The sequence below is a fragment of the Elaeis guineensis genome, chromosome 5, assembly GCF_000442705.2.
Source record: "Elaeis guineensis isolate ETL-2024a chromosome 5, EG11, whole genome shotgun sequence".
NCBI lineage: Eukaryota > Viridiplantae > Streptophyta > Magnoliopsida > Arecales > Arecaceae > Elaeis > Elaeis guineensis.
The window spans coordinates 125,960,214-125,985,278 of NC_025997.2; the positions used below are offsets into that span (position 1 = coordinate 125,960,214).

A 25,065-nucleotide genomic window follows, 5' to 3' on the forward strand; every position below is an offset into this window, starting at 1 on the left:
TGACTATGGTGACTTAACTTCAAGGGCTTTGAGACCGTGCAGCTACTTCTCAACTCCTGATGTGTGATATCCACTGTTTGCTTTGGAAATACCTCTCTCATGAGATTCAACACATCTATCGCGAGACGAACAGTGCGGTAGACTGGATGACCTCATTTGTTGCTCACCATTCTTGAGGAGTTTGGACTGATGCTTCTGTTTTGCCTTTGTCCTTCCAGAATACTCTTGTTTCTGATCTTTTGGATTGTATTCATACTAGACTTATATGAAGTAACCATTTTATCCAAAAAAAAAAGAAAAGAAAAAAAAAAAAAAGCCTCTTTAAGGCCTTCATTTGTTTCACTTAAAATACATTGATGCAACAGATGTTAAGTACAAGAAAAATGGAAGCCCAACTCGTATAAATTACTTTGTTCGCTTCTCAGGGAAAGAAAAGCTTAGCATACAAGAGCTCATTCCATGTATCCTGTAGTCCAGGCAAACACCAGTGCACACAATCAGCATAGCTTTTCGGGTTAGCAAGCTGCTCTGCTGTCAATGGGCTCCATTGCTTCTTGTAAATTTGTGTATGTGCATCCTTGCGATACTCCGATAGTTGAGTGATGTTGATGAAAGTTATGGGCACCTTCGATTTACTAAACACCTCCTTAATTACCTGCATTATGCCTTTGCTTGAACTGTTTCCCCAATAGGTAGGATCCTTAATTGGAGTTGTCTGGTTGTAGCAGTTTCCATCTGGCTCACCACCCCATTCCTTGCTCCTGTCAAACCTCCTCAATTAGACTTTGAAGTGAGAAACAGGAATTATAACTTTGTTCATGAACCCAAGGTTTTATTAACCAGGAATATAACTTGTTCATGAGCCCAAGGATGTCAAACCTCCTCATAAAGTGTTTGGTGCATTGGAGGAATAGGAGTTAGAAATGTAACTTAGTAAGAGGTTGAGATGGACGGGACCCAGCAGAGTAGAGTGCGTTACATAGAGAAGATTACTCACGACGTATGAGTAGGTGACATGCTGGCGAAGAATACCCTGGACTTGTGAGTATCCATGTTCTTCTCCAGCCATTTCACCACTCTCTTCAATGCTAACCGATATGCATCCTCTGTTTCCATCTCTACAATGTCCTTCATGTCACCTTCGAAGGACCCTCGCCTGCGAATCACCAAAAAAAAGAAATTATAACGTTAAGGATGAATTGCTAACAAGAGATGATAATAAGGAAATCAGCAGAGGAAGTTACAATATCTTCATCTTCATTCCTGTCATCCACCAAAGGTAAGTATTGAAGACTAGGATGTCAACTCCCTTCCAATGCTGAGCATGCTTGTTGATTGACCTGGCTCGAACAATTCTATCTGTAACTCTGTGTATGACGGCATCGTCGGAGTTGGATTCAACAAGAAAAGGAGCCCAATAGAACTCAATTGAAGCATTGTAATCCTAGGAGAATCCAATGGCTATTAGTTCATGATGCAATAAATTTAAAGCTATAATATATTACAAAGATGGTTCCAACTTATTACCTTAGCTTTGAAGACTGTAAGTGAATCGAATGTTTCCATGGATTTGGCACTCTCAGGAATGATTCGATGCAGGAGACAGATCATAGATACATACTGTCCACGATTCAAGGAATCCCCAACAAACATCATCCGCTTCCCCCGGAGCATTTCGAGCATTAGAGTGGCATTGAAGCTGCAAATTGTGACAAGCCCGTGTTTGTAATAAGCAATTGGTGGAATAAGCAGCAGTGTGATTGAAAATAAATTGTCAGTACTAAAAATCTAGGCGCGTCTTCATCTTACTTGAGAGTATTACATTGAGCAAGAATGTTAACTACCTGTTATCTTGAAAAATATACTATTAATTTGAATTTTATATTTCTCCTTTGCTATTGAAGCAAATGTAAAATGCTAAAATGGAGTAATGAGGTTATCTTCATTGGAATAATGTGCTAGAGTATTTGAGATAGTTAATGCAAGTTAGCCAACAGGCCTATTAGGCCGCTTGGCTAGTCTCATCCTTCTTTTTTCGGGCGGGGTTTTGTTTTCAAACCTTATAACGGTTTCGTGTGCTCAAATCAGACAATTTTATTTCTATAATTGATTAGCAGCCCCCTCCATCACTATTTCAGGATGGGGCGGTATTAATCTTCCAATAAAAATATTTCTTATGTAACCCCTGTTTTATATAATTACCGAGACACGAATTGTTAATGAACTATCAAGCATAGCCCTTTTTTTTTTGGGGTAAAACAAAGCATATAGCCTTCATTTAACAATGATGCAAGAAATTCATGCTAAATCCACCCTAGCTGTTCTCCTCAAAATATTGTTCTTAAATTATTTTTTAAATTATAAAATATTTTTGAAGCATACATTTCATGCACATGAAAAGTTGCCATGCTCTCAAACCCATAACAACTACACTGGACATGGCAATTCATCATTCCACCACTCCCATAAATCAGACAAACTCCCTTGACTTAACACAAATCCGCTTGCGCCACTTGGCTGAGAAACTTCCATGTTAACCCATGGCATCATGCTATATCAAAAGCTGAAAATGTAAGTGTTGTTTTTACTGTATGAATGAATATTAGTAAAAAAATTCCATGGTAGAGATGAAAGGGTAAAGTAACTGTGTTTTGCTCCAAGGAAAAAGAGCAATGGTATGTATGGCAAAGCCCACCGACAGGAACTCCCACATCTTCTCCATCTTGGCAAAAACTATGCGAGTAATATTCTGCTCAAAAGTTATTCTGTAAATACTTTGATTGATCTATCCCCATCAAGAATCTCTAAATAGGAGGACAGCGACCTCCACGGTTCAAGACATGGATTAATTTTCCCATGAAATTTATTTCATCAAACTCCATGTGAATGTACCGTTTCTCATAATCAAATTTGTCAAACTTCCACCGGTTGGGACCAGCTACTTTCCCACATGGGAACCGGGGAGACGGTGGGGATTATTGGTTACAGCTATGGCTGTCGGGACTCAATCAAAGCTGAGAAAGTTAGCTATATGCCAATATGAAACAACGACCAATTTATGTGAGTCTTTATGCAGTCATCCCTCTCATATTTGGTCCCATAAAATCTGCTCCTAACCAACTTCCCAAATCTCAATGGAAATTATATAGAAAACACATTCAGCAACTGTTCCAATTTCAAAGAAGTGAAAGCAACTTTTCTCGTCATTCGTGAACCCAGCCAATTTGCCATCAAATATTGTTCCTTTTTCCCTTCTTTCGAGCTCATGAACAGCTGCTTCCATGACCCCAAACTAGGTTACAATTGGCTTCCTAACTTTGACACAAATAATTAGGAAAACTTCCCTTCCAACCGCTAATCTCAACTCCCTTCCACCAAGAGCCGTTATTAAAAGACAAACATATCAATATTCATCTTTCCAACAATCATATCTCCCAATCTAATTTACTTGAAACTGTGACATATCAGAAAAAAAAGTTCATAAATTGCTGGCTTCCATGGCGTGCCCCTGCTTTTTCTCAAAACTTTCAGAAGTACTCATAATTTCTCATCTCATGAAATGAATCTATGGATATCTTTAAAAAATATAGATTAACTGGCTGTTAGAATTCTCGAATTAGGAAGGCATGGTAGAGTTGACACGCACAAACGCACACATAGTAATTAACAATTTCTCTTTGATTACAGAAAAATAATGCTAGAGGGATGCATATATACCTGGGTAGAGAGCAGCCATGGGGCTGCCATCGCCAGTGCTGGTAGCCGGTGTCCGGGCGGCCGTGAGCCAGGCAAGTCAACTGGGGCTGGATGTAAGGGCACTCCTCCTCCCCGTACTGCGGCCTCGTCTCCTCGTCGTACACCCACTCCCCTTCAAAAATGTTACACCCCCTCGGCGTCGTCTCCCCCACCGCAAATGGCACCACCTCATCCTTCTCTAATACAACATCAACTCATCAGCCAATCACCAAAGAACCAAAAAACAAAAAAAAACGCAAGTCCTCTTTCTTCTACCCAACCAAGATTTCGGTTTTTTTTTTTTTTTTACCTTTTGGCTTCGGAGTGTCTTGTTGTCGTTGTTGTGGTTCGAAATCCTCTAGCTGTTGGGATTGAAGAAAAGGCTGGCGAAGGATGCAGCTGAAGTCCTCGCCGTAAAGGATGGCCACAAAGATGATGAAGGAGAAGGTGAGGAGATAAGAGGAGACGGGGCACTTTCTATGGGAGGAGGAAGAGGAGGAGGAGGAGAGGGGCTTCATCTGGATTCACTTTTTTTCCGCGATGGCAGACAAAAGAGCCGAGGTGAGCCCTGGGTTAAGAAGGCATTGATGGATACCGGCGATCACCGTCAAGGAGTCATGTACCATCCTGTTAGAAATTTCTAAGATCGGGGTACGTGACAATATCTTATTGGCCGCAGAAAACTATGGACCTCTTTCCCTTTGATATCCCGAGTTCACCATGGATGGGTTTTAGATGGTAATTCCTTTTTTTTTTTTTACCAGCAATTGTTGGCCAGTGAAAATGAATTCTTTCTAAGCGGTGAAAAGTTTTTACTCCGTTTGATTGTTGAAACATCCTCCGTTTTCCCTGGTTACATCACGCCATGAGAGGGGAAGGAGAACAAAGTAAATTATAGGTGATGGTGGGACAGTCGGAGAACAAGGAAGTGGTGTTGCTTTGGTTTTAAGGCTACTTTTTGGGAGTGTGGGACAGATGGAAGGAGACAGACAGAAAGGGTGGGTGAGGTGGGAGAGATAAAGGGCACAGGTGGGGGAAAAAATTAATAGGGAATTTGGTGGGTTTTCAGCGTCAGAGGTTGGGAAAAGATGCGTCTCCTAACGTGGACCTGGTCACGGACTGCTGCCTTTTATTTCACATCTACCAAACGCCTAAACCTGACACCCCAAAGCTGTCTTCCAGGCCTTGCCAACCCAGCGAGGTAGGAGAAGCATCTTCCTTCACCCACCTCAGACTTTATAAAAGCATAGGCTTATTAAATTTAAAACGTAGTAGAATCATCATGGGGTTACTAACCCACCATCAGACCAAATAGGCTAAGTCTTAGCATTGTGTTCTTTTGAAATTAAGATAGACAACCACCTTCTTTTTTTTGGCCTTTTTAGTATGTAACTTAGCCGGCCACTCATCTATAATGATTTGACGGCAAATGGAACCGTTATACCAAATCCACAAGTAAAAGACTTAATTAGAGCCTCTCATATGGCTGTCGGTTATTGCTAGTATTTAACTATTTACTATGCTTTCATTTAGTTTTTAATTCAACTTCGTGGGTACCTATGTCTTGTTTTATCCGCACTTATGTCTTTCTTAATATTTGTTTTTGTCAATTATGGTTAGTGTTTGGCTAATTTCTTTCTTTTACACTCGCCTCATCTTCTAAAGGTTGGCTCCAAACCGATTCAGACCCCATCCTTTTGTTTAAGTGGGAAAAGGTGATACTTTGCCATTAAAATGAAAGGCATGTTTTTTTCTTCTTTTTTTTTTTTTAAGAAAATATGGAGGAAGTGAGTGAGTTCTGTTGGGGATACCCCCGACCGACTGACGGAGGGCCCGACTGCCGGAGGGCCCGATCGCCGGAGGGCCCGACCGCCCGTCCGACCGCCGGAGGGCCCGACTGCCGGAGGGCCCGACCCCCCGACCAACTGACGACCCGACCGCCTCCGACGGACGACTCCGACTGGCCGATAGACCATCCGACAGTTGGTCGGGGCGACCGACTGACGGATGCCATCAGCGGTTAACTACCGACCGGTCTACGGCCCATCGCCAGCCGGGGGTATGTCGGGCGTAACCATCCCGACCGACTGAACTCGGGGGGCCTGAGGCCCGACTTACATGATGCTCGCCGACCAATGGAGGGGCCCGACACCACTTGGCTGGTTACCGACTTTGGGTCGGTCGGCTCCTCCAATTACCGTACAGCCGTCGGACGTTGTCAGCTCTGACACGGACAGGCGGCACAGTTACCTAGGGGCATTGTCCCGCCGAGAGCCGGGTCAACCCTGGTGATTAGACGGCCGCACGGCGACATGACGTTTTCACGGCGGCTCTGACAGCCCACAGTGAGTTGACAGTTCCTCACTTGTCCGCGCCATTAATGACGGCGCCATACCTAGCTCCACTATATATACCAGGGAAGGCAACAGTGCAAAGGGGGATCCGCCCGTCTCTCCCAGATACGCAGGCTCGCGCCTCTCCCCCTCTCTCTCTCTCTCTCTCTTCCTCAGAGCTCTTTGTCTGCATTTCACTGTTGCCCAGTCACCTCTCTGACTTGACCGTCGGAGGGTCCCCGCCGGAGCCGCCTCCGGTCAGTGCGGACTTCCTTTTGCAGGTGCACGCTTCCCGACGATCGGGCGACGAGACGATTGGCCGCAACAGATTGGCGTGCCAGGTAGGGGTGGTCTGCATGACAAAGACAAGAGCTCAACGATCGAGAGTCACTGGGTCGGCGAGGCGCTCTTCCCGCCGGGAAGAGGCCTCCCAGCCCCCCCGGGCGGCGGAGCCTAGCTCTCCGCGCCCTGCAGTGACCACGGAGGCCCAGATTGCGGCCATCGTACGGCAGATGACCGTACTGGCCGACGCAGTCAAAAGCCTCCAGCAGCAGCCGGCGGCCCAACCTATGCCTTCCAGGAGCAGCCGCCGACGGCCGCGCCGACCCCTGTCGCCTCCATGCGAGCGCTCCCAACAGCGCTCCCACGGAGAGGAGGAGGGACGACCACGGCGTGACGACCGACGGTCCCAGCGGCCCTCTCCTTCCCTGTTGGAACGGGCAAGGAAGGAGAAGCGGCCGCGCACACCGTCGGCCTCTCTCTCAGAATCTTCCGGAGGCTCCACCCCTGGGGTCTCCCAGCATCGACGAGCGGACGACTACGAGCGACGGTTCGAGGAAATCGACCGCCGACTCGCCCAACTGCAGATGGACGGTCAGAGGTCTTCGAACGACGTCGACTTCCAGACCGCCCAACCTCTCTCCCGACTGGTCCTCGACGAGCCGATTTCCAATCGGTTCAAGATGCCGCACGTGGAGCCATACGACGGCTCCACCGACCCGGTCGACCACCTCGAGAGCTACAAAGCTCTCATGACGATTCAAGGGGCAACCGACGCTCTTTTCTACATCGACTTCCCCGCTACGCTCCGCAAGGCTGTCAGGGCTTGGTACTCCGGTCTTCGATCGGGCAGCATCCATTCCTTTGCGCAGCTCGAGCACTCGTTCGTGGCCCATTTCAGCACTAGCCGAAAGCCGCCGCGAACGTCGGACAGCATTTTTTCCCTCAAGCAGGGGGAAAACGAGACGCTCCGACACTTCGTGGCGCGATTCAACGCGGCCACGCTCGAGGTCCGGGACCTCAACGAAGACATGGCAGTTTCAGCCATGAAGCGGGGCCTGAGGTCGTCCCGATTTACTTATTCTCTGGACAAGACCCTCCCCCGAACATACGTCGAGCTACTGGAGCGCGCATACAAGTATATGCGTGCGGACGAAGGAGCGTCCGACCGACGCTTGGCGGAGCCCAGGGGTCCGAAGGAGAAGCGGAGAAAAGGTCGGGAGCCCGCCGAACCCAGCAGGCCCCCGACCAATAGTCGGCTTTCTCCACCCCGACAGATCCAAAAATCACCCCGGCGACAGACCCCGAGGCCGGTGCGTCCCAGGTATGACTCCTACACTCCTCTCTCCGCTCCCCGTGCGCAGATCCTGATGGAGATTGAGGGGGAAGAATACCTGCGACGGCCTCCGCCTCTGAAGGCAAAGGGCCTCGACCATCGAAAGTACTGCCGGTTCCATCGGAGCCACGGCCACGACACCGAGCGGTGCATCCAGTTGAAGGATGAGATCGAAAATCTCATCCGCCGGGGGTATCTCGACAAATTCAGGAAGGGTCCGCCGACCCAACCGATTGCCGACCGACGCCCCCAGCCGACTGAAGAGGCGCCGACTAACCAGCCGACGGTCGGAGTCATCAACATGATCTCCAAGCGGCTGGGACCGGGGACGTCTACAGAGGGGGAGCCGACGAAAAAGCCGCGCCCGGACGACGTAATCACTTTCACAGAAGACGACGCTCGGGACATCCAGACTCCCCACGACGACGCTGTTGTTGTGTCAGCGACAATAGCCAATTATGATGTAAAACAAATTTTTGTTGATAATGGAAGTTCGACAAATGTTTTGTTTTACTCGACATTCTCCCGAATGCGACTGTCAACTGACCGACTTAGGAGGATCCCTGTGCCCCTGATCGGCTTTGCCGGAGACACCGTCATGACAGAGGGAGAAATTACCCTGCCCGTGACAGTCGGCACCGAACCACGGCAAAGTACGGTCTCCCTCACTTTCGCGGTCGCCCAAGTTCCTTCGGCCTACAACGCCATACTCGGGCGACCCGGATTGAACGCCCTCAAGGCGATCGTCTCGACGTACCATCTCCTTGTTCGATTCCCGACCAAAAATGGAGTCGGAGAGGTGCGCGGAGATCAACAGCTCGCTCGGCGATGCTTCCAAATCTCCGCTCAAAGCGACGGGACGAAGGATCCTCTGACAATCGACAAACTGGACCAAAGGGAGGAGGAAGAACGGGGTTTGCCCGCCGAGCAGCTCGAGGCAATCCCGATTGAAGAAAATCCCGACAGGAAAGTTTGGGTCGGGTCTCAATTGCCCGACACCGAACGTCACCGACTGGCGGAGCTGCTGACGGCCAACGCCGACATATTCGCTTGGTCGGCGGCGGATATGTCGGGCATTCCCCCAGAAACAATTACTCACCGACTCAACATCGACCCGACGGTAAAGCCGGTGAGGCAGAAGAAAAGGTCCTTCGCCCCAGAAAGGCAGAAGGCCATCGACGAAGAAGTGGACAAGCTGCTCGAAGCAGGCTTCATTCGAGAATCCACGTATCCCGATTGGCTCGCCAATGTTGTCATGGTCAAGAAAGCCAACGGAAAGTGGAGGATCTGCATCGACTATACCGACCTCAACCGAGCCTGCCCGAAGGATAGCTTCCCACTTCCGAAGATCGACCAGCTGGTGGATGCGACATCCGGATTTCGACTGCTCAGCTTCATGGACGCCTTCGTCGGGTACAATCAGATCCGGATGGCGCCTGAAGACGAGGAGCACACCGCGTTCGTGACTCCCAAGGGCCTCTACTGTTATCGAGTGATGCCCTTCGGATTGAAGAACGCCGGCGCCACTTACCAGCGACTCGTCAATAAGGTCTTCAAAGACCAGATCGGGCGTAACATGGAGGTGTACGTGGACGACATGCTAGTGAAGAGCACGCAGATCCCGGATCATGTTCGGGATCTCGAGGAGACCTTCCGCACCCTTCGATGACACCGAATGAAGCTCAACCCGACCAATTGTGCTTTCGGGGTGACCTCAGGAAAGTTTCTCGGATTCTTCGTTTCTCAGAGAGGGATCGAGGCCAACCCTAAGAAGATAAAGGTGATCCTCGACATGCGTCATCCGAACACCAAGAAGGAGGTCCAACAGCTGAACGAAAAAATCGTCGCTCTTAGCCGATTCATTTCCCGATCGGCTGAAAGGTGCCTCCCGTTCTTCAAGACTCTGCGCCAGGCGAACGGTTTCTCTTGGTCGGATGAGTGCGAACAGGCCTTCGAAGACCTGAAGAGGTACTTGGCTTCCCCACCGCTGCTCGTAAAGCCGCAAGTCGGGGAGACCTTGTATCTCTACTTGGCCACATCTTCCGAGGCGATCAGTTCGGTGCTTGTTCGGAAAAATGAGTGCCGAACTCATTAGCCCATCTACTACACTAGCAAAGTGCTCCACGGAGCCGAAGCCAGATACTCGGAGACGGAAAAGATGATTTTCGCCCTGACCGTCTCCGCGCAACGGCTTCGACCATACTTCCAGGCCCACGCCATCGTGGTACTCACCAACCAGCCCCTGAGGGCCATACTGCGCCGACCCGACACATCGGGATGACTCGCTAAGTGGGCAATGAAGCTTAGCGAGTTCGACATTCAGTACCGACCAAGGCCTGCCTTGAAGGCTCAGGTCTTGGCCGACTTCATCGCCGAATGCCCAACGACCGACCGAGGGTCGGGAGCTGAAGACCCGGGATGAGATACGGTCTCTGAGCCAGACCCGATCTCCACCTGGGTACTCCACATCGACGGAGCCTCCAACGCTCAGGGAAGCGGGGCCGGACTCCTGCTCACGAATTCGGATGGGGTAGTCACCGAATACGCCCTCCGGTTCGATTTCAAGGCCTCCAACAATCAAGCCGAATACGAGGCACTCCTCGCGGGCTTGAGGATGGCGAGGGAACTGGGCATCGACAGCCTCCGGGCATTCTCCGACTCTCAGCTGATCGTGGGGCAGGTCAAGGGCGACTTCGAGGCGCGAGATCCGACCATGATCAAGTACCTTCAGAAGGTAAAGGACCTCGTGGCGCGCCTCCAGTATTTCGAGATCTCCCACATCCCCAGATCGGAGAATGCCCGCGCCGATGCTCTCTCCAGATTGGCAACGTCGGCCTATAACTCCTTGGGTCGGACGTTCGTCGAAAATCTCCAGCAGCCGAGCATCGATCGGATCGAAGAAGTGCAGAGCTAACGTCCGAACCAAGTTGGATGGACCCGATCGTCCAGTACCTCACCGACGGGACCGGTCCCGAAGATCCCGCGGAGGCCAAGCGACTCCGATGGTCGGCGTCGCAATATGTGATCATGGACGGCCGACTCTACAAGAGGTCGTTCTCCCTCCCTCTGCTCAAGTGCTTGGGACCGGCCGACGCCGACTACGCTCTCCGAGAGGTTCATGAAGGAATTTGTGGGAATCACTTGGGGGGCAAGTCCTTAGCCTTCAAGGTCTTGCGACAAGGCTACTACTGGCCGACCATGAGGAAGGATGCGGCAGAGTTGGTCCGAAGGTGCGAGCCATGCCAGAAGTATGCCAATGTTCAGCACCAACCGGCCAGCCAAATCGCTCCCATTGTCGCTCCGTGGCCCTTCGCTCAGTGGGGAGTCGATATTCTCGGCCCCTTCCCACCGGCGTCGGGCCAGAGGAAGTTTATCGTTGTCGTCATCGACTACTTCACGAAGTGGGTCGAGGTCGAGCCCTTGGCGCAGATCACCGAGCGGAAGATGGAGGACTTCATCCAAAAGTCCATCATCTTCAGGTTCGGATTGCCGCACACCATCATCACTGACAACGGACGGCAATTCGACAACCAAGACTTCAAAGACTTCTGCACCAGGTTCCATATCCGTCATCGACTGACCTCAGTCGGGCACCCGCAGTCCAACGGTGAGGTTGAGGTGACTAACCGAACCTTGCTCCATGGACTCAAGACCCGACTGAACGAAGCCAAAGGTCTCTGGGTCGACGAGTGGGCTCCGTTCTGTGGGCTTACGAACGACCCCCCGCATCCCGACCGGGGAGTCGCCGTTCAGTTTGGCCTACGGGACAGACGCTATGATCCCGCTCGAGATTGGCCTCCCATCTTCAAGGGTCGAGCAGTACCAAGAGCCAGACAACTCCGAAAGTCGGAGGGCCGACCTAGACCTTCTCCCCGAACTGCGAGATGAGGCTCAAGTCCGAATGGCCTCATACCGACAGAGGGTCGCCCGGTATTACAACGCCAAGGTCAGACCAAAGCTCTTCAGGCCTGGCGACCTGGTCTTGAGGAAGGCAGAAGTGTCGAAGCCCTTGGACCAAGGGAAGCTGGCTCCCAACTGGGAAGGACCCTACAAGGTTGCTGACACCTTCGGGCCGAGAGCCTATCGGCTGGAGACCCTTGAGGGGAAGCCCATTCCCCGGACTTGGAACGCCGACAACTTGAGGCTGTATTACCAGTGAATTCTGTAATTCAATTGTCGGAATACAAGTTCAGTTTGAAAAATCGGAGTTCTAACTCTTCGACTACTGATCGGCGCTCAGCCCCGACGCATCGACGCGGACCTGGCACCGACGACACATCGGGCCCTTACACGGATCGATGCATCTACAATGACGGGAGTCAATACCCCTTCGACGACTCGTCGGACCTTCACAAGGACCGACGGACTCTTATGAACGGGAGTTACGCTCCTTCGACTTTCGGCAACACATCCGCCCCTGACAAAGGCCGATGCAGCTGTTGCGACGGGAGTTCATACTCCTTCTATGGTCGAATTTTCGGGCAGAATCCATCGGCCGACTGGCCGATCGGGCCCGACCGAAAAAGGCTAAAAGCCCACGCGACTATTGCCGCGACTTCCGACCAGGCTACGGCCGGTCGAGGGATATTCGGCTTACCACCGTCTATCACACGACGCGACCTTAGTCGCACACGACGCGACCTTAGTCGCACACACGACTCGCCGACCGACCTACGGCCGGCTGAACGACATTCGGCTTGCCACCGTCTGTCAAAAGACATGGAACCCGACGCAAGAGCATGGGGACCCGACTTACTATCGTACCCCCGACACTGCGCCGGACGATGATCAACTAGGTGCATCTACGGAAGTCCGGCTGCTGAACCTTTGCCGGATTCGGTCGGATCCCGACTCAATAGATGCACCCGACTGACGGCTTCGACTATTGGAAGCCGACCCAAAGTCGGGACCCATTCCACTTTCAGGGCTATGCGAGTTGTCGGAGTCCTACCGACTCATGTGAGTTGGTGGCTTACTTAAGTTGGCGACTAAAGTTCGACATCGCAGCTATAGCCGGCATTACAAATAACAAGGAGAGAAGGAAAGAAGTTTCATTCATTGATGAAAAGAATTACAGAGTCGGGTCGAGGCCCGATTACATGTATTTTCAAAAAGACAAAAAGTAAAGATGGTCGGCGGGGCCGATCACCCGTCCTAGTCGATCTCTTCGACCGACGGAGGATCGGGGATGATCGGCGTCTCGGCCATAAGCGACGCTGGGTCGGCCGCCGAGGGATGGGCTTCGGTCGGCAAAGGAACTTCAGTCGGCACCTGCTCCGGGACGGCCTCTTCCACCACGATGACGCCTCCCGACGGCTGGTCGGCCATCTCTTCCATTCCTTCTCCTTCGACTCCTTCCTCCTCGGCTAGCGGCGGGACGATGCGGCTGACGTCCAACTCCGGGTACAAGGCGTGGACGGCATCCCGATCGTCCTCGAACCCGACCCGGTATGAGGCGAAGCCCGATTCGAGCATCTCCTCCCGGTATCGGTCGGAGGACCGGAAGTCCTCCACCGCCCGTTCGGCCGACTCCCTCGCCGACATTGCCTCGTCCTCAGCTTGGGCGAGCTCCTCCCTCGCCGACTCCGCCTCGACCTTCGCCATTTCGGCGTCGATCTGGGCGATGGACAGCTCCTCTTCGGCTTCCGCGAGCTTCTCCAGGCTGACCCGAAGCTGCTCGCGTTCCCCTTTGAGTTCGGCAGTTGCACCATCCCGTTCGCGTCGAAGACGACGCACGGCCCGACCTTTGTGTCTGGCCTCCTTCTTGGCCGACTGTAGTTCGGACCCAAGCCGGGAGACCTCGTCGACTAACTTGGCCTCCCGGTCGGCCGACTGCTGGAGTTGTTCGGCCAACATCGCCCTCTCAGCTTCGGCCACCGCCGACTTCTCCTTGAAGGCTGCCCGAACGTTGCCGAACCTTCGGTACCCGGCCTCAAGTTCGGACATTGTGAAGATCAGCTGTCGATCAAAAAGCTTCGTCAGAATCGCATGACAAGAAAAATGTCTAAGTCAAAAGATGGGTGACGCGGAGCTTACCTCAACCATCGTCGGGTAGAACCGCGACAGCATCTCGGTCACCTGCCGAGACCGCAGCGATTCTACGTCGGCTGGGAGGAGGATCCCTTGGCACAACCTCCTCGCAAGGTTGTGGTCGGCCAACGCCGACGCACCCTCGGGGTAGTATGCGCTGGGAGGCATTGAGCGACTCCCCGACCTATCCTCCTCCTCGGCTCCATCGGGGCTTTCCCCCGATCAGCTGCCCCGACCGACGGTACTGGCAGCGACGGCACGCTGGAGTTTGAGCCGGCGCCCCCCGTTGCGCCAGCGGACGCCGCCGGGTGATGTTCGGCTTCCCGAACGTCGTCCGGCTCCACCCGCACCGGCGAAGCCGCCGATACTTCTTCGGCCGCCTCCTCAGTCGGCCTCTCCTCAGCTCGGACCGTCGGAGCCACGAGGGCTATGACCGGCTCCGACTGGTCGGTCGCCGACGCCTCGACGGTTGGCGGGGCTGGGGTCGGTTTCTTTGCAGGGCGCGAAGGGCCGGCCCCCGACGCTGGCCTCTTCCTCGTGGCGAACTGCCGAATTTCGGCATCAGTCGGCCTCATCCTCGGTGGTGTCCCTGCAATACCGACAAGAGAGTTAATGGCTGGGCCAAAAGCCGACCAAAAGACGGACAAAAAGAGAAGCCGGAGGATCGGGCGATACCTATTCGGGGGATCAGACTCAAGCCGGCGTCATAGAGAGCTTGTTCGGTAACAAGCTCCCTCTACTTCGGTACCGACATGTCCTTCAGTCGGTGGAAGTCCTTCCGGTCGTCCACATCCACCCGACTGTTGTCGTTGGCCTCTGTTCGGGGTATACCCCAACGAGAAGGAAAGCCCCAAGAAGAAGAGGAGGAAACAAAGAAAAACTGGTTCTTCCATCCGTGAATGGACGATGGAAGACCAGTTATGAAAGCGAGACCCTTCCGAGGGTTGAAGAGCCACCACCCTCGGGCTTTAGGGTGGGGTCGGAGCACAAAGAAGGCCCGGAAGAGTGAAACGCGGGGGTTGGTCGGCAAGAGCTGACACAACAGCGCGAAAGAAATGATTAACCGAACAGAGTTCGGCGCCAGTTGCGCCGGACAGAGTCCGTAGTAGTCAAGCAGATTCCGGACGAACTCCGGAATTGGAAGTCGAAGACCCGCGCGAAGGTCTTCGACGTACAGCGCCAGATCGCCGGGCGGAGGGTTGTTGACCCGACCGCCGGCCCCTGGAGCGGAGAGCCGAAACTGCTCCGGGATGCGATAGTGCTCCCGAAGCTGATCGACGTTCGGCCCCGAAAGTGAGGAGACCTCATCTTCCGGAGCCGATCGGGAGTCGTCGGTCGGGTTCTCCGACCGAGCTCCCTGAGTCGGTTTCCTGGTCATTATGCAGGGACCGAAAGGGAAGAAAGAGAAGGAAGGAAGGAAGAAGGAAAAGGGGGGACCACGAACCGGATGGACCCTCCGCAGGCGAAGAAGAGCTCTGCCCGCGACGACTGAAAAATCGCCCGGACAGAGTTTCCCCAGCGAAATGTTGCAAATATGGGTCAGGGTCCGGGAGGTCCTATATATATAGGGCCGACCGACGGCCGAGATCCTTCCGCGCCGACCGAAGACCTGCAGATGCGCGACGCGTGGCGCCCACCGGTTGGCGGAAGATTCGGCGCGCCCCGCCCCGGGACGGCCGCACCGCCCGCATTAAATGCCGGAGGGGACGCCGGCCAACCACCTTGACACGCGGCACGCGGGGCGCGGCCCTGCATTCACGCACCCGCGCCGGTTCGCGTTCCCGATGGGACGCCTGACAGCGGCCCTCTCTTCCGTGATCGGCGCCGAATATCCGATCGACTGACGCCGTATCGTCCGGCGCCCGATCTTCTGACACCGACGTAACGACTGACGACAACAAGACGTGGCGTCTGACGCCTGACGCCGACGTGACCTCTGACATCGACTGGACGTCCGGATCGCTGAGCATTCATGAGGCGTCTGACATCGGATCATCCGACAGTACGGTCGGATCTACACGTGCGACAAATCCACTCCCAGTCGTCCGGGATTGCTGCCCGAATGGAAGCATCGTCCTGCTCACCACCCGACTTGGGAGTGGAGGGGGGCAACTGTTGGGGATACCCCCCGACCGACTGACGGAGGGCCCGACTGCCGGAGGGCCCGACCGCCGGAGGGCCCAACCGCCCGTCCGACCGCCGGAGGGCCCGACCGCCGGAGGGCCCGACCCCCGACCAACTGACGACCCGACCGCCTCCGACGGACGACTCCGACTGGCCGATAGACCATCCGACAGTTGGTCGGGGCGACCGACTGACGGATGCCATCAGCGGTTAACTACCGACCGGTCTACGGCCCATCGCCAGCCGGGGGTATGTCGGGCGTAACCATCTCGACCGACTGAACTCGGGGGGCCTGAGGCCCGACTTACATGATGCTCGTCGACCAATGGAGGGGCCCGACACCACTTGGCTGGCTACCGACTTTGGGTCGGTCGGCTCCTCCAATTACCGTACAGCCGTCGGACGTTGTCAGCTCTGACACGGACAGGCGGCACAGTTACCTAGGGGCATTATCCCGCCGAGAGCCGGGTCAACCCTGGTGATTAGACGGCCGCACGGCGACATGACGTTTTCACGGTGGCTCTGACAGCCCACAGTGAGTTGACAGTTCCTCACTTGTCCGCGCCATTAATGACGGCGCCATACCTAGCTCCACTATATATACCAGGGAAGGCAACAGTGCAAAGGGGGATCCGTCCGTCTCTCCCAGATACGCAGGCTCGCGCCTCTCCCCCTCTCTCTCTCTCTCTCTCTCTTCCTCAGAGCTCTCTGTCCGCATTTCACTGTTGCCCAGTCACCTCTCTGACTTGACCGTCAGAGGATCTCCGCCGGAGCCGCCTCCAGTCAGTGCGGACTTTCTTTTGCAGGTGCACGCTTTCCGGCGATCGGGCGACGAGACAATTGGCCGCAACAAGTTCTTTTTTTTTTTTTTGTTTCCCTTTTCAACATGTGCAACCTGATAAATAGCCAGATTAGAAGTCAAGTTGTCGAAACCAATATATGGTCCATAGAGTGTGGCGATTTTGATGCTCCGTTTGGATTTTATATCCCTAATTTATTTTAATATCCTTTAAACAAACTTGAGGCAATCAGAATTGGAAAAAAAAAATGAAAAGAAAAAGGAGAACAAATGAAACCGGAGAGACTACAGCATCTTGCACTCTTAATTAACAACTTCAACCAAAACCATCCTCACAATTTTGGAATATCAGAAACTATCTTTTGAAACCATCCCAATGGTCTCAAAATCTTGTGATTGCTAAATGCTAAATAGAACTTATACTTCTCCTATCTTTTCCATTCCCCTTAACTCTTCCAACCATGTGCGTACCATGGAGAAATCAAGCATCCAAATGGGAGTGTATTAGAGCCACATGATGTTCTTATGTTTGACATAAAATTTATTTATTTATTATTTAATTTTTGTCTAGCTGTTAGCTGGATGAGACCTTAGGTCAGATTTTTTTTTTTTTTAATGAAAAGAAGGATGGCCACATCCAACATATAATGGCCCTTGCCCTACATTTTTTTCTTAAGGTCATGCATGTCTGACTATAAAGTTTTAAAAAAAAAATTGTTAAATTATTGCGGGCACATGCTGTGCATGACGAGCTTCTAGGAATCTCGAGGTTACTACTGTTTAAGATGTCCTATTTCTTGTGGGGCTGATGTTACGGGCAAAGGATGACATAGAGATGCGTAATTATTTCTCTGGTCATGTCTAATTTATCTTTGCCTTTGTGACAGATGCAAGTATAGATTCTCGCACCTGCACTCTTGTCCAAGGAAATGTGTTGCTCGCTAGGAGCATGGAACCTAGCTCATTATAGAATTTTCTATTTAATCCTCGAAGATGAATATTTTATTAATATTTAATAACTGATTAATTTGTTTTGGATGTTTATTTTCTGTTTGGTAGTTTTCAATTTGAAAATTTTTTTTTACACCGCAAATGATGTAGAAAATTCGATGTAGAGTGCACCATCTTGTCTGATTAGTCTACGTAATCACCGCTTTCCAACGTACATTTAATGCCTATAGATCGATTTTTTCGTTTAAAAATTTTGTATGACGAAAATATTTCTGTTCTTTGAAAAAAAATTATTACATCGTGTGACGTATTATAGTCCAGAATATCATAATATGATCCAAGATATCATAATATGAAAAATTCATTTTTGTCCGATCGTTTTTCAATGCGCATTTAATGCCTATAGTTTTACTTTTCGTTTGAAAATTTTGAATACCGAAAATATCTCTATTTTTTAAAAAAAAATTATGACATCCTGTGCATATTATGATATCTTGCGTTATATTATGACATCCTGTGGATAAAAATTATGATTTTTTCGACATAAGATATCATAATATGGACATAGAATGTCATAATTTTATCAAAAAAATAAAAATATTTTTGTCATAAAAAATTTTTAAACAAAAAAATTGATCTGTAAATATTAAATACGTGTTGAAAAATAATAATTATATGAATCAATCGGATAAGATTGTGCATTTCATGTCGGATTTTCTACACCGCTTACGGTGCATAAAGAATTTGCCTTCCAATTTGGATAGAGAGATCTTAGCAGCTGAAGTGTCAATAGGATGGGCCAGCCCACGAAGCCCAGTGACAGAACGGAAACAATGGCTCCAACATAAAGTTAGGCTGGATATATGCAAGGGCTGACCCACGACGACGAGAAAGCACAGGTTCTCATGGTTAGAGGAGGAGGAGCGGGGACGCCGGGGAGAGAGAGGAGGGAGTTTGGAACATGGAAATGTGATTTAGAGCTGTAAGAGGTAAAACTATAGCATTTTAGGATTGTGGGGAGGATGGGTTTATAGTATTTTATTAGCATTAGATTTGAGACATACTCACAGAGAGTTGATAGCTAGAAAATATCATTTATCTATTCATGATAAAAACTTAAAAAAAAAAAGGAAAATATCATGAATTAGTTCATGATGATGCCGATTGTCGTTCCAATCCTAAGCTCGGTTAGCACGTAGCGACATCAACCCAGCACCTGTAAGAAGGGATGCATATAATCCCACCTGGAGTCATCCAACTATATGGACCTTTAGGCTTATTATATCAGCGATAGGGAAATTGGCAAGAGACATGCAAAATAGGATTATTATTAAAGCATAATCAAGGATGCCATAAACTATTTGAGCAATCGGACTAGTCTTGCACGCGCGCGCGCATATACATATATATATATATATATATATATGTGTGTGTGTATGTGTGTGTATGTGTGTGCGCGTGAGTGCACACATGCGTTTAGATACATATATATGTATATATATGTATATATATACATACATACATATATATATGTATATATGTGTATACACACACGTACATACATACATATATATGTATATATGTGTGTATATATATATGTCAATAAATATTTTATTTTATGTATAAATAAAAAAAAATAAAAAATATTATCTTATGTCACCTGTAACATGATTTTGATTATGTAAAAATCTCAATAATCTCTTCCACATTAAAGGTTAAAGAATAAATAAAGGATTAAAGAATAAATAAATAACTATTCTTTCTTTAAAAAATTTATTATTTTCAATAAAAAATTAATATATAAATTAATTATATGATCTTTTCTCAAGCTGATGGACTTGCAATGTGTGTAAAATTAAAATATTCAAAGGACCACTATATATATAAATATATAGATAATAAGTATTTATAAAATTTTTTGGAGGGACAGTGGCCCCCTCTGGTCTCTCTTACGCTCCGGCACTGTATATATATATACACATAGATATACATATACATATATATGTAGATATGGATATGTATGTATGTATGTATATCTATAAATTTCTTTTCAAATTTTGATCTAGAGCTACTTGACCCAGAATGTAATCCTATTACTATCTTTTAAGTGCTAGCTTTCGACTGCAAGATGTAAACGCACGTTAGCAAGATGTAAACATATATTTTAAATTATAGATTGCTTAAACTTCCTGCTTCACAAGAGAGGAGAGAAAAAGAAAAATGAAAATATCTCTTATTTATCAACCAAGCACAAGTTGAGTACGAAAACGAGGGAAAGAAAGGAATTAGGAAAAAAATTTAGGACCCAAGCTCCCAATCTATTTAAATCTTTCTATGCCCATTTAGCGAGAAGAGACATTAAGCCTTTTCCTATAAGTAGGGAGATATTTATCTCAAATTGTAGCTTTCTTTTGCTCTGTACCTTTGGATTCATAAAATCTTCGGTTAGAAGATCAACAAGAGCCATGTAGATTAAAATTTCTGCAGCTATTGAATTGAGACAGCCTTCAATGATTAGAGCACTATGACTGTTCTCATTATAAACAGATGATATTCGAAAATCTATTACTATTCCAACAGGAGTTGTGAGGGAGAAGAAGAGGATCATCCTTGCCATTGACTTGATTTTAAATTTTGCCTATAGTATAAAACAGTTCATTGTTAGTTATAAAAGTTAAAAATTGGATGGTAATATGGGATACCATAAATAGTACTGAATAAAATCTTTTTTTTTAATAGGCTCTTAAGTAAAATCATTGCATAAACTAAACCTCCAATGGGGAATTATTCTTGACCCATTACATGATCAAATGGAAAGCGATCAATTAGGAAAAGGCAAGATAGCTTAATAATTTTCAATGATCTAAAAAGCTTAGAAACAAATGGGGAAGGAGAAAGAATAAATATTTTAGCTAACATGATGAATCTAGCATGCAAGGTCATCGCAACTAGGCATTTGAAAATTTCATCTACAATTTTGAATTTGAGTAAAAGAAGAAAAATGAAAAACATTGGTGTATGAAATCTAGTGACCACAATATTCGACCTATATTTAATGGTGAACACTTTTATAACACTTGATTTATATGAATATATCATATAAGATAACAAATCTATGTCCAATTTTATTCCTCTCCAAATTAAAAGGTAATATCAGCAGGCATCCCAACCTCCTTTTTTAGTAAATCAATAAAATAAATAATGTTGCGACCAATACCAATAAGCATACGACATATCAAATTATATATTTTTTTTAATTTGGTGAAGATTCTATATTCAAATGTTATCTTTCCAAAAATTTGACTTAATAATACTAGAATCATCTTGATGAAATTGTTGAAGTCATCCCATCAACATTCTTCAAAAAAAGGAAAAAAAAGAAAATTGTGATACTACAGCAAATAGGAGCATGACCTCCAAAACCTGCTATAAAACTAGTAATAGTTATCAAGATTAGTTAGTAGGCTAATTATTTACCTTGCAAAAGCTTTGTCTATTGCAAGTTGGTTCACCACAAAGCTACCTTACCAAGTTAGATAATAATATTTTAACTACTTTAATCATTTCTTATATAATTAAACAACTATGACCGGCAGTCTTAGACATGGTCATAATCTGTGGTCCGTTCAACTCCCTTTATTTTGCGAAATGCATTCACCTTCCTTTAAAGGTTAATATCTTACATGGATGCCACCACTTTAATTCTTAACAAAATAATATTCGTGTAATAATATAATCTACACTTTGCTCAGATATTTCTAATCATCGTATACATGAGGGCCTTCCCACTATTTAGCCTACATCAGCCCATTTTACCTCAAAAAAAAAAAGAAAAGAAAAAAAAAAAAAAGGAAAAAGAAGAGAGAGATTGTGGATCCTAGTTCTCTGGTACAGTCAGTAACCTAACAGCTTCATAATTAATCCACCAGTCATCTTTGAGTTCCACCAATTCCTTTTATCATATGGCAAGAAGACAGTTCATATGCAAACAATTAGAGCCAAATAGTATTACTCGGTACATTGTCCAGCTGACTCAACTAGCATGCTGGGATCTACTATACATTTGATTGATTAATAAATGGGATTAATTAAACCTAATCTAGATAAGAATTTGAATATCAGCGGTCTACTTAATACAGCATTAGTCTCTACCTTTTAAAGAATAATTATTGGCCTGAAATCTACTTGAAAATGATTTGTTAGGTTTGAATCCAAATAAATCATACCTAAGCAATGCATCCTCCAAGGCCCATGCCTTCAAAGAACTGATGAAAGCTTAAAGCAGCTACCAGGGGCCTTATGGTAGAGGGACTATCTGGTGCACCTAGCGATATCCCAATTATCACCGAATGGACCACGATCCCCAACTCCAATACCTGCACCACACGCATCCAATCCCTGCAAGTTACCTTTATAGTGACATTAGAAAATCTTTCTTAAAAAATTATTTGATTTTTCAATTGTATCTGAAAGGTAATACAATTATATAGTTTCAACAAATTCAGTAAAAAAGATACAAAAAAATGGTCAGAGAAATAGTTGATTTAACTTTAAGAGTATATTTTCATATATTTGATTATTTCACGAGGATGATACTGGACATCTGGATGGACCATAACCTGCAATCCACCTAGCTTCACACCAACTTGGCCGCTAACTAACTTGCTGCTAACCCACACCTTGCATAAACGAAAAAGAAATAAAAAGAAAATACACACATACATAAAAAATATTTGTGCACATATATATACAGTATGTGTATGTATATATGGGTGTATATTTGTATGTGTGTGTGTGTGTATATGTGTGTATGTATGTCTGTGTGTGTGTATATGGGTGTATATTTGTATGTGTGTGTGTGTGTCTTTCTCTCTCTCTAGATATGTATATGCATATGTACATATATCGATCTATCTATATATATGTTTATGTATATGTATATATAGATGTATATGTATATGTATCTGTATATATCTGTATATATATACATATATATATATATATATATGTATATGTATCTATATATCTATGTATGTATATACATACATATATATATATGTCTGTAATATATACATACATATATATATATGTATATATACATACATATATATATATGTATATATACATACATATATATATATGTATATATACATACATATATATATATATATATGTATGTATATGTATCTACATATCTATGTATGTATATGTATCTACATATCTATGTATGTATATGTATCTACATATCTATGTATGTATATGTATCTACATATCTATGTATGTATATGTATCTACATATCTATGTATGTATATGTATATATATATCTATGTATGTATATGTATATATATATCTATGTATGTATATGTATATATATATCTATACATATGTATATGTATATATATATCTATACATATGTATATGTATATATATATCTATACATATGTATATGTATATATATATCTATACATATGTATATGTATATATATATATCTATACATATGTATATGTATATATATATATATATATATATATATATATACATACATACATACATACATACATATATACATATATACATAAATAAATATATATATATATATACACACACACACACACATGATACATATATATATATATATACGTAATATATATATATATATACATGTATATACGTAGATGTATACATGTATATGTATATATGTATATATGTATAAGTATATATGTATATATGTATAAGTATATATGTATATATGTATACGTATATATATATATACATGTGTATATGTGTATATATGTATACGTGCACACACATATATATATATATACACACACGTGTGTGCGTGCATGGGTGTATATGTCTAGTACATGTGTGTAGGTGAAAATTGATAATTTTTTTTTTGATGCAGAAAATTGACAATCTTTTTAAAATATTAAAAAAATGAGTAGTATCAAGATTCTTTATTATCGGCCTAACCAATGAAAGAGATTTTTTTTTTGATGTAATATAAAAAATATTATAAACTAAATAAAAATCTTTATTTTATGTTTTAAATTAAAAATAGCTCTCCACTTGAGTTTAAATTAAAAGTAACTCTCCATTTTAAACATAAATTAAAAGCAACTCTCCATTTCTAGTTGAAATGACTGTCATGCCCTTATACCTTAATACGATTATACAATAAGACAGTATTATTTTATAATAATGCAATACTAATTTATAATAAGACAATACTATTTTCTAATATCCCAGTGTTGTTTTATAATACGCAACGCAGTGCTGATTTATAATAAGGTAGTATCATTTTCTAATATCGCAGTGTTGTTTTATAATATGACAGTATTATTTTATAATAGTGTTATATTATAATAAGATAGTATGGTTCTATAATAAGGTAGTACTGTATTATAATAAGAAAGTTCTGTTTTATAATATTTTTATATCATAATAAGGTAGTATTATTTTATAATAAAGTAGTATTATATTACAATAAGGCAATACTGTTTTTTAATTTTTCAATGTTGTTGAGGAGCTGCTTTTAAGTGAAACTTAGTTGAGGAACTATTTTTAAGTTTAAATTCAAACAAAAAATTTTCGTACATTTGCCCTAAAAAATAACTATAAAGTTTGAAAAAAATATTAAAAAAAAAAAAAAACACCTGGGAGATAATGCGATCGCGCACAAGCTTCTCGGAGCCATCCACGGCGGGCCCATGAACATGCCCGTGGGTGGCGTGGACGTGGACCACATGATCTCCCGCAGGCCCACTCATCTCCGCATCCCCTTTGTTATCCTCATCACCCAACGCCCTCGCCGTCCGGCTAAAATAACTCGTCGCCAGAGTATCCACCATCAGCGTCCCTAGGGCACCAAGCATCGCCCCGAATCCGGCGAACGGAAATTGCCCCCACGGGTTATCATTGAGGCACGGCGAGGTCAGGTTTTCGAAGGCGTCCGGAAGTATGTGGATGAATCCAGTGGCGAGTATGACGCCGGCGGCGAAGGCTTTGACCACGAAGAAGATATCGTTCTCCGGACTGAGAGCGGGGATGTATTTGCTCAAGATCGGAAGGCAGGCGCCAATGGCGGATGGAGAAGAAGGCCACGATTTTGAGCGGCCGGGCTTTGGATTTGTTCCGGTCCTCGTCGTCCGTGGAGCAGTCGCAGTCTCCGGCGACAGTGAAAAGAGGCAAGAGGAGGAGGGAGATGAAGAAGAGGAGGGCTAGGGGTCTCATCATCGATTGGAAGGAGCGAAGAAAGAAGCGAGGAGGGTGGTGAAGTTGGAATAAAGAGCGGCGTAAGGGAGTGGGGATTTTCATAGGAGAGAGAGGTGTGAAAGTGTACTTGGAAATATCGTCGAAATGAGATTTTTTTTATTGGAAAATATCGCCGGAATGAGCACATCCAAGCGGTTCGGGCCGTTGGAACATGCAGCGTAGTGGCGATGAAGGGGGACGCCTTAAGATTATGACCTATTT

The 25,065-nt window shown here is 46.2% G+C and overlaps 1 protein-coding gene and 1 pseudogene across 1 annotated transcript; both read right to left on the minus strand.

Moving 5' to 3' along the window:
- Positions 1 to 306: 306 nt before the first annotated feature.
- Positions 307 to 4,946, minus strand: LOC105045893 (probable xylan O-acetyltransferase 10). The gene is made up of 6 exons (XM_073258457.1): positions 4,046 to 4,946; positions 3,718 to 3,934; positions 1,528 to 1,699; positions 1,245 to 1,444; positions 998 to 1,156; positions 307 to 761 (listed from the first exon to the last, which is right to left on the minus strand). The coding sequence occupies exons 1-6, from the start codon at positions 4,251 to 4,253 to the stop codon at positions 422 to 424; spliced, it is 1,296 nt and encodes a 431-aa protein (XP_073114558.1). The 5' UTR covers positions 4,254 to 4,946; the 3' UTR covers positions 307 to 421.
- A 14,793-nt stretch (positions 4,947 to 19,739) lies between these two features.
- Positions 19,740 to 25,025, minus strand: LOC105045892 (zinc transporter 5-like; annotated as a pseudogene).
- Positions 25,026 to 25,065: the final 40 nt, after the last annotated feature.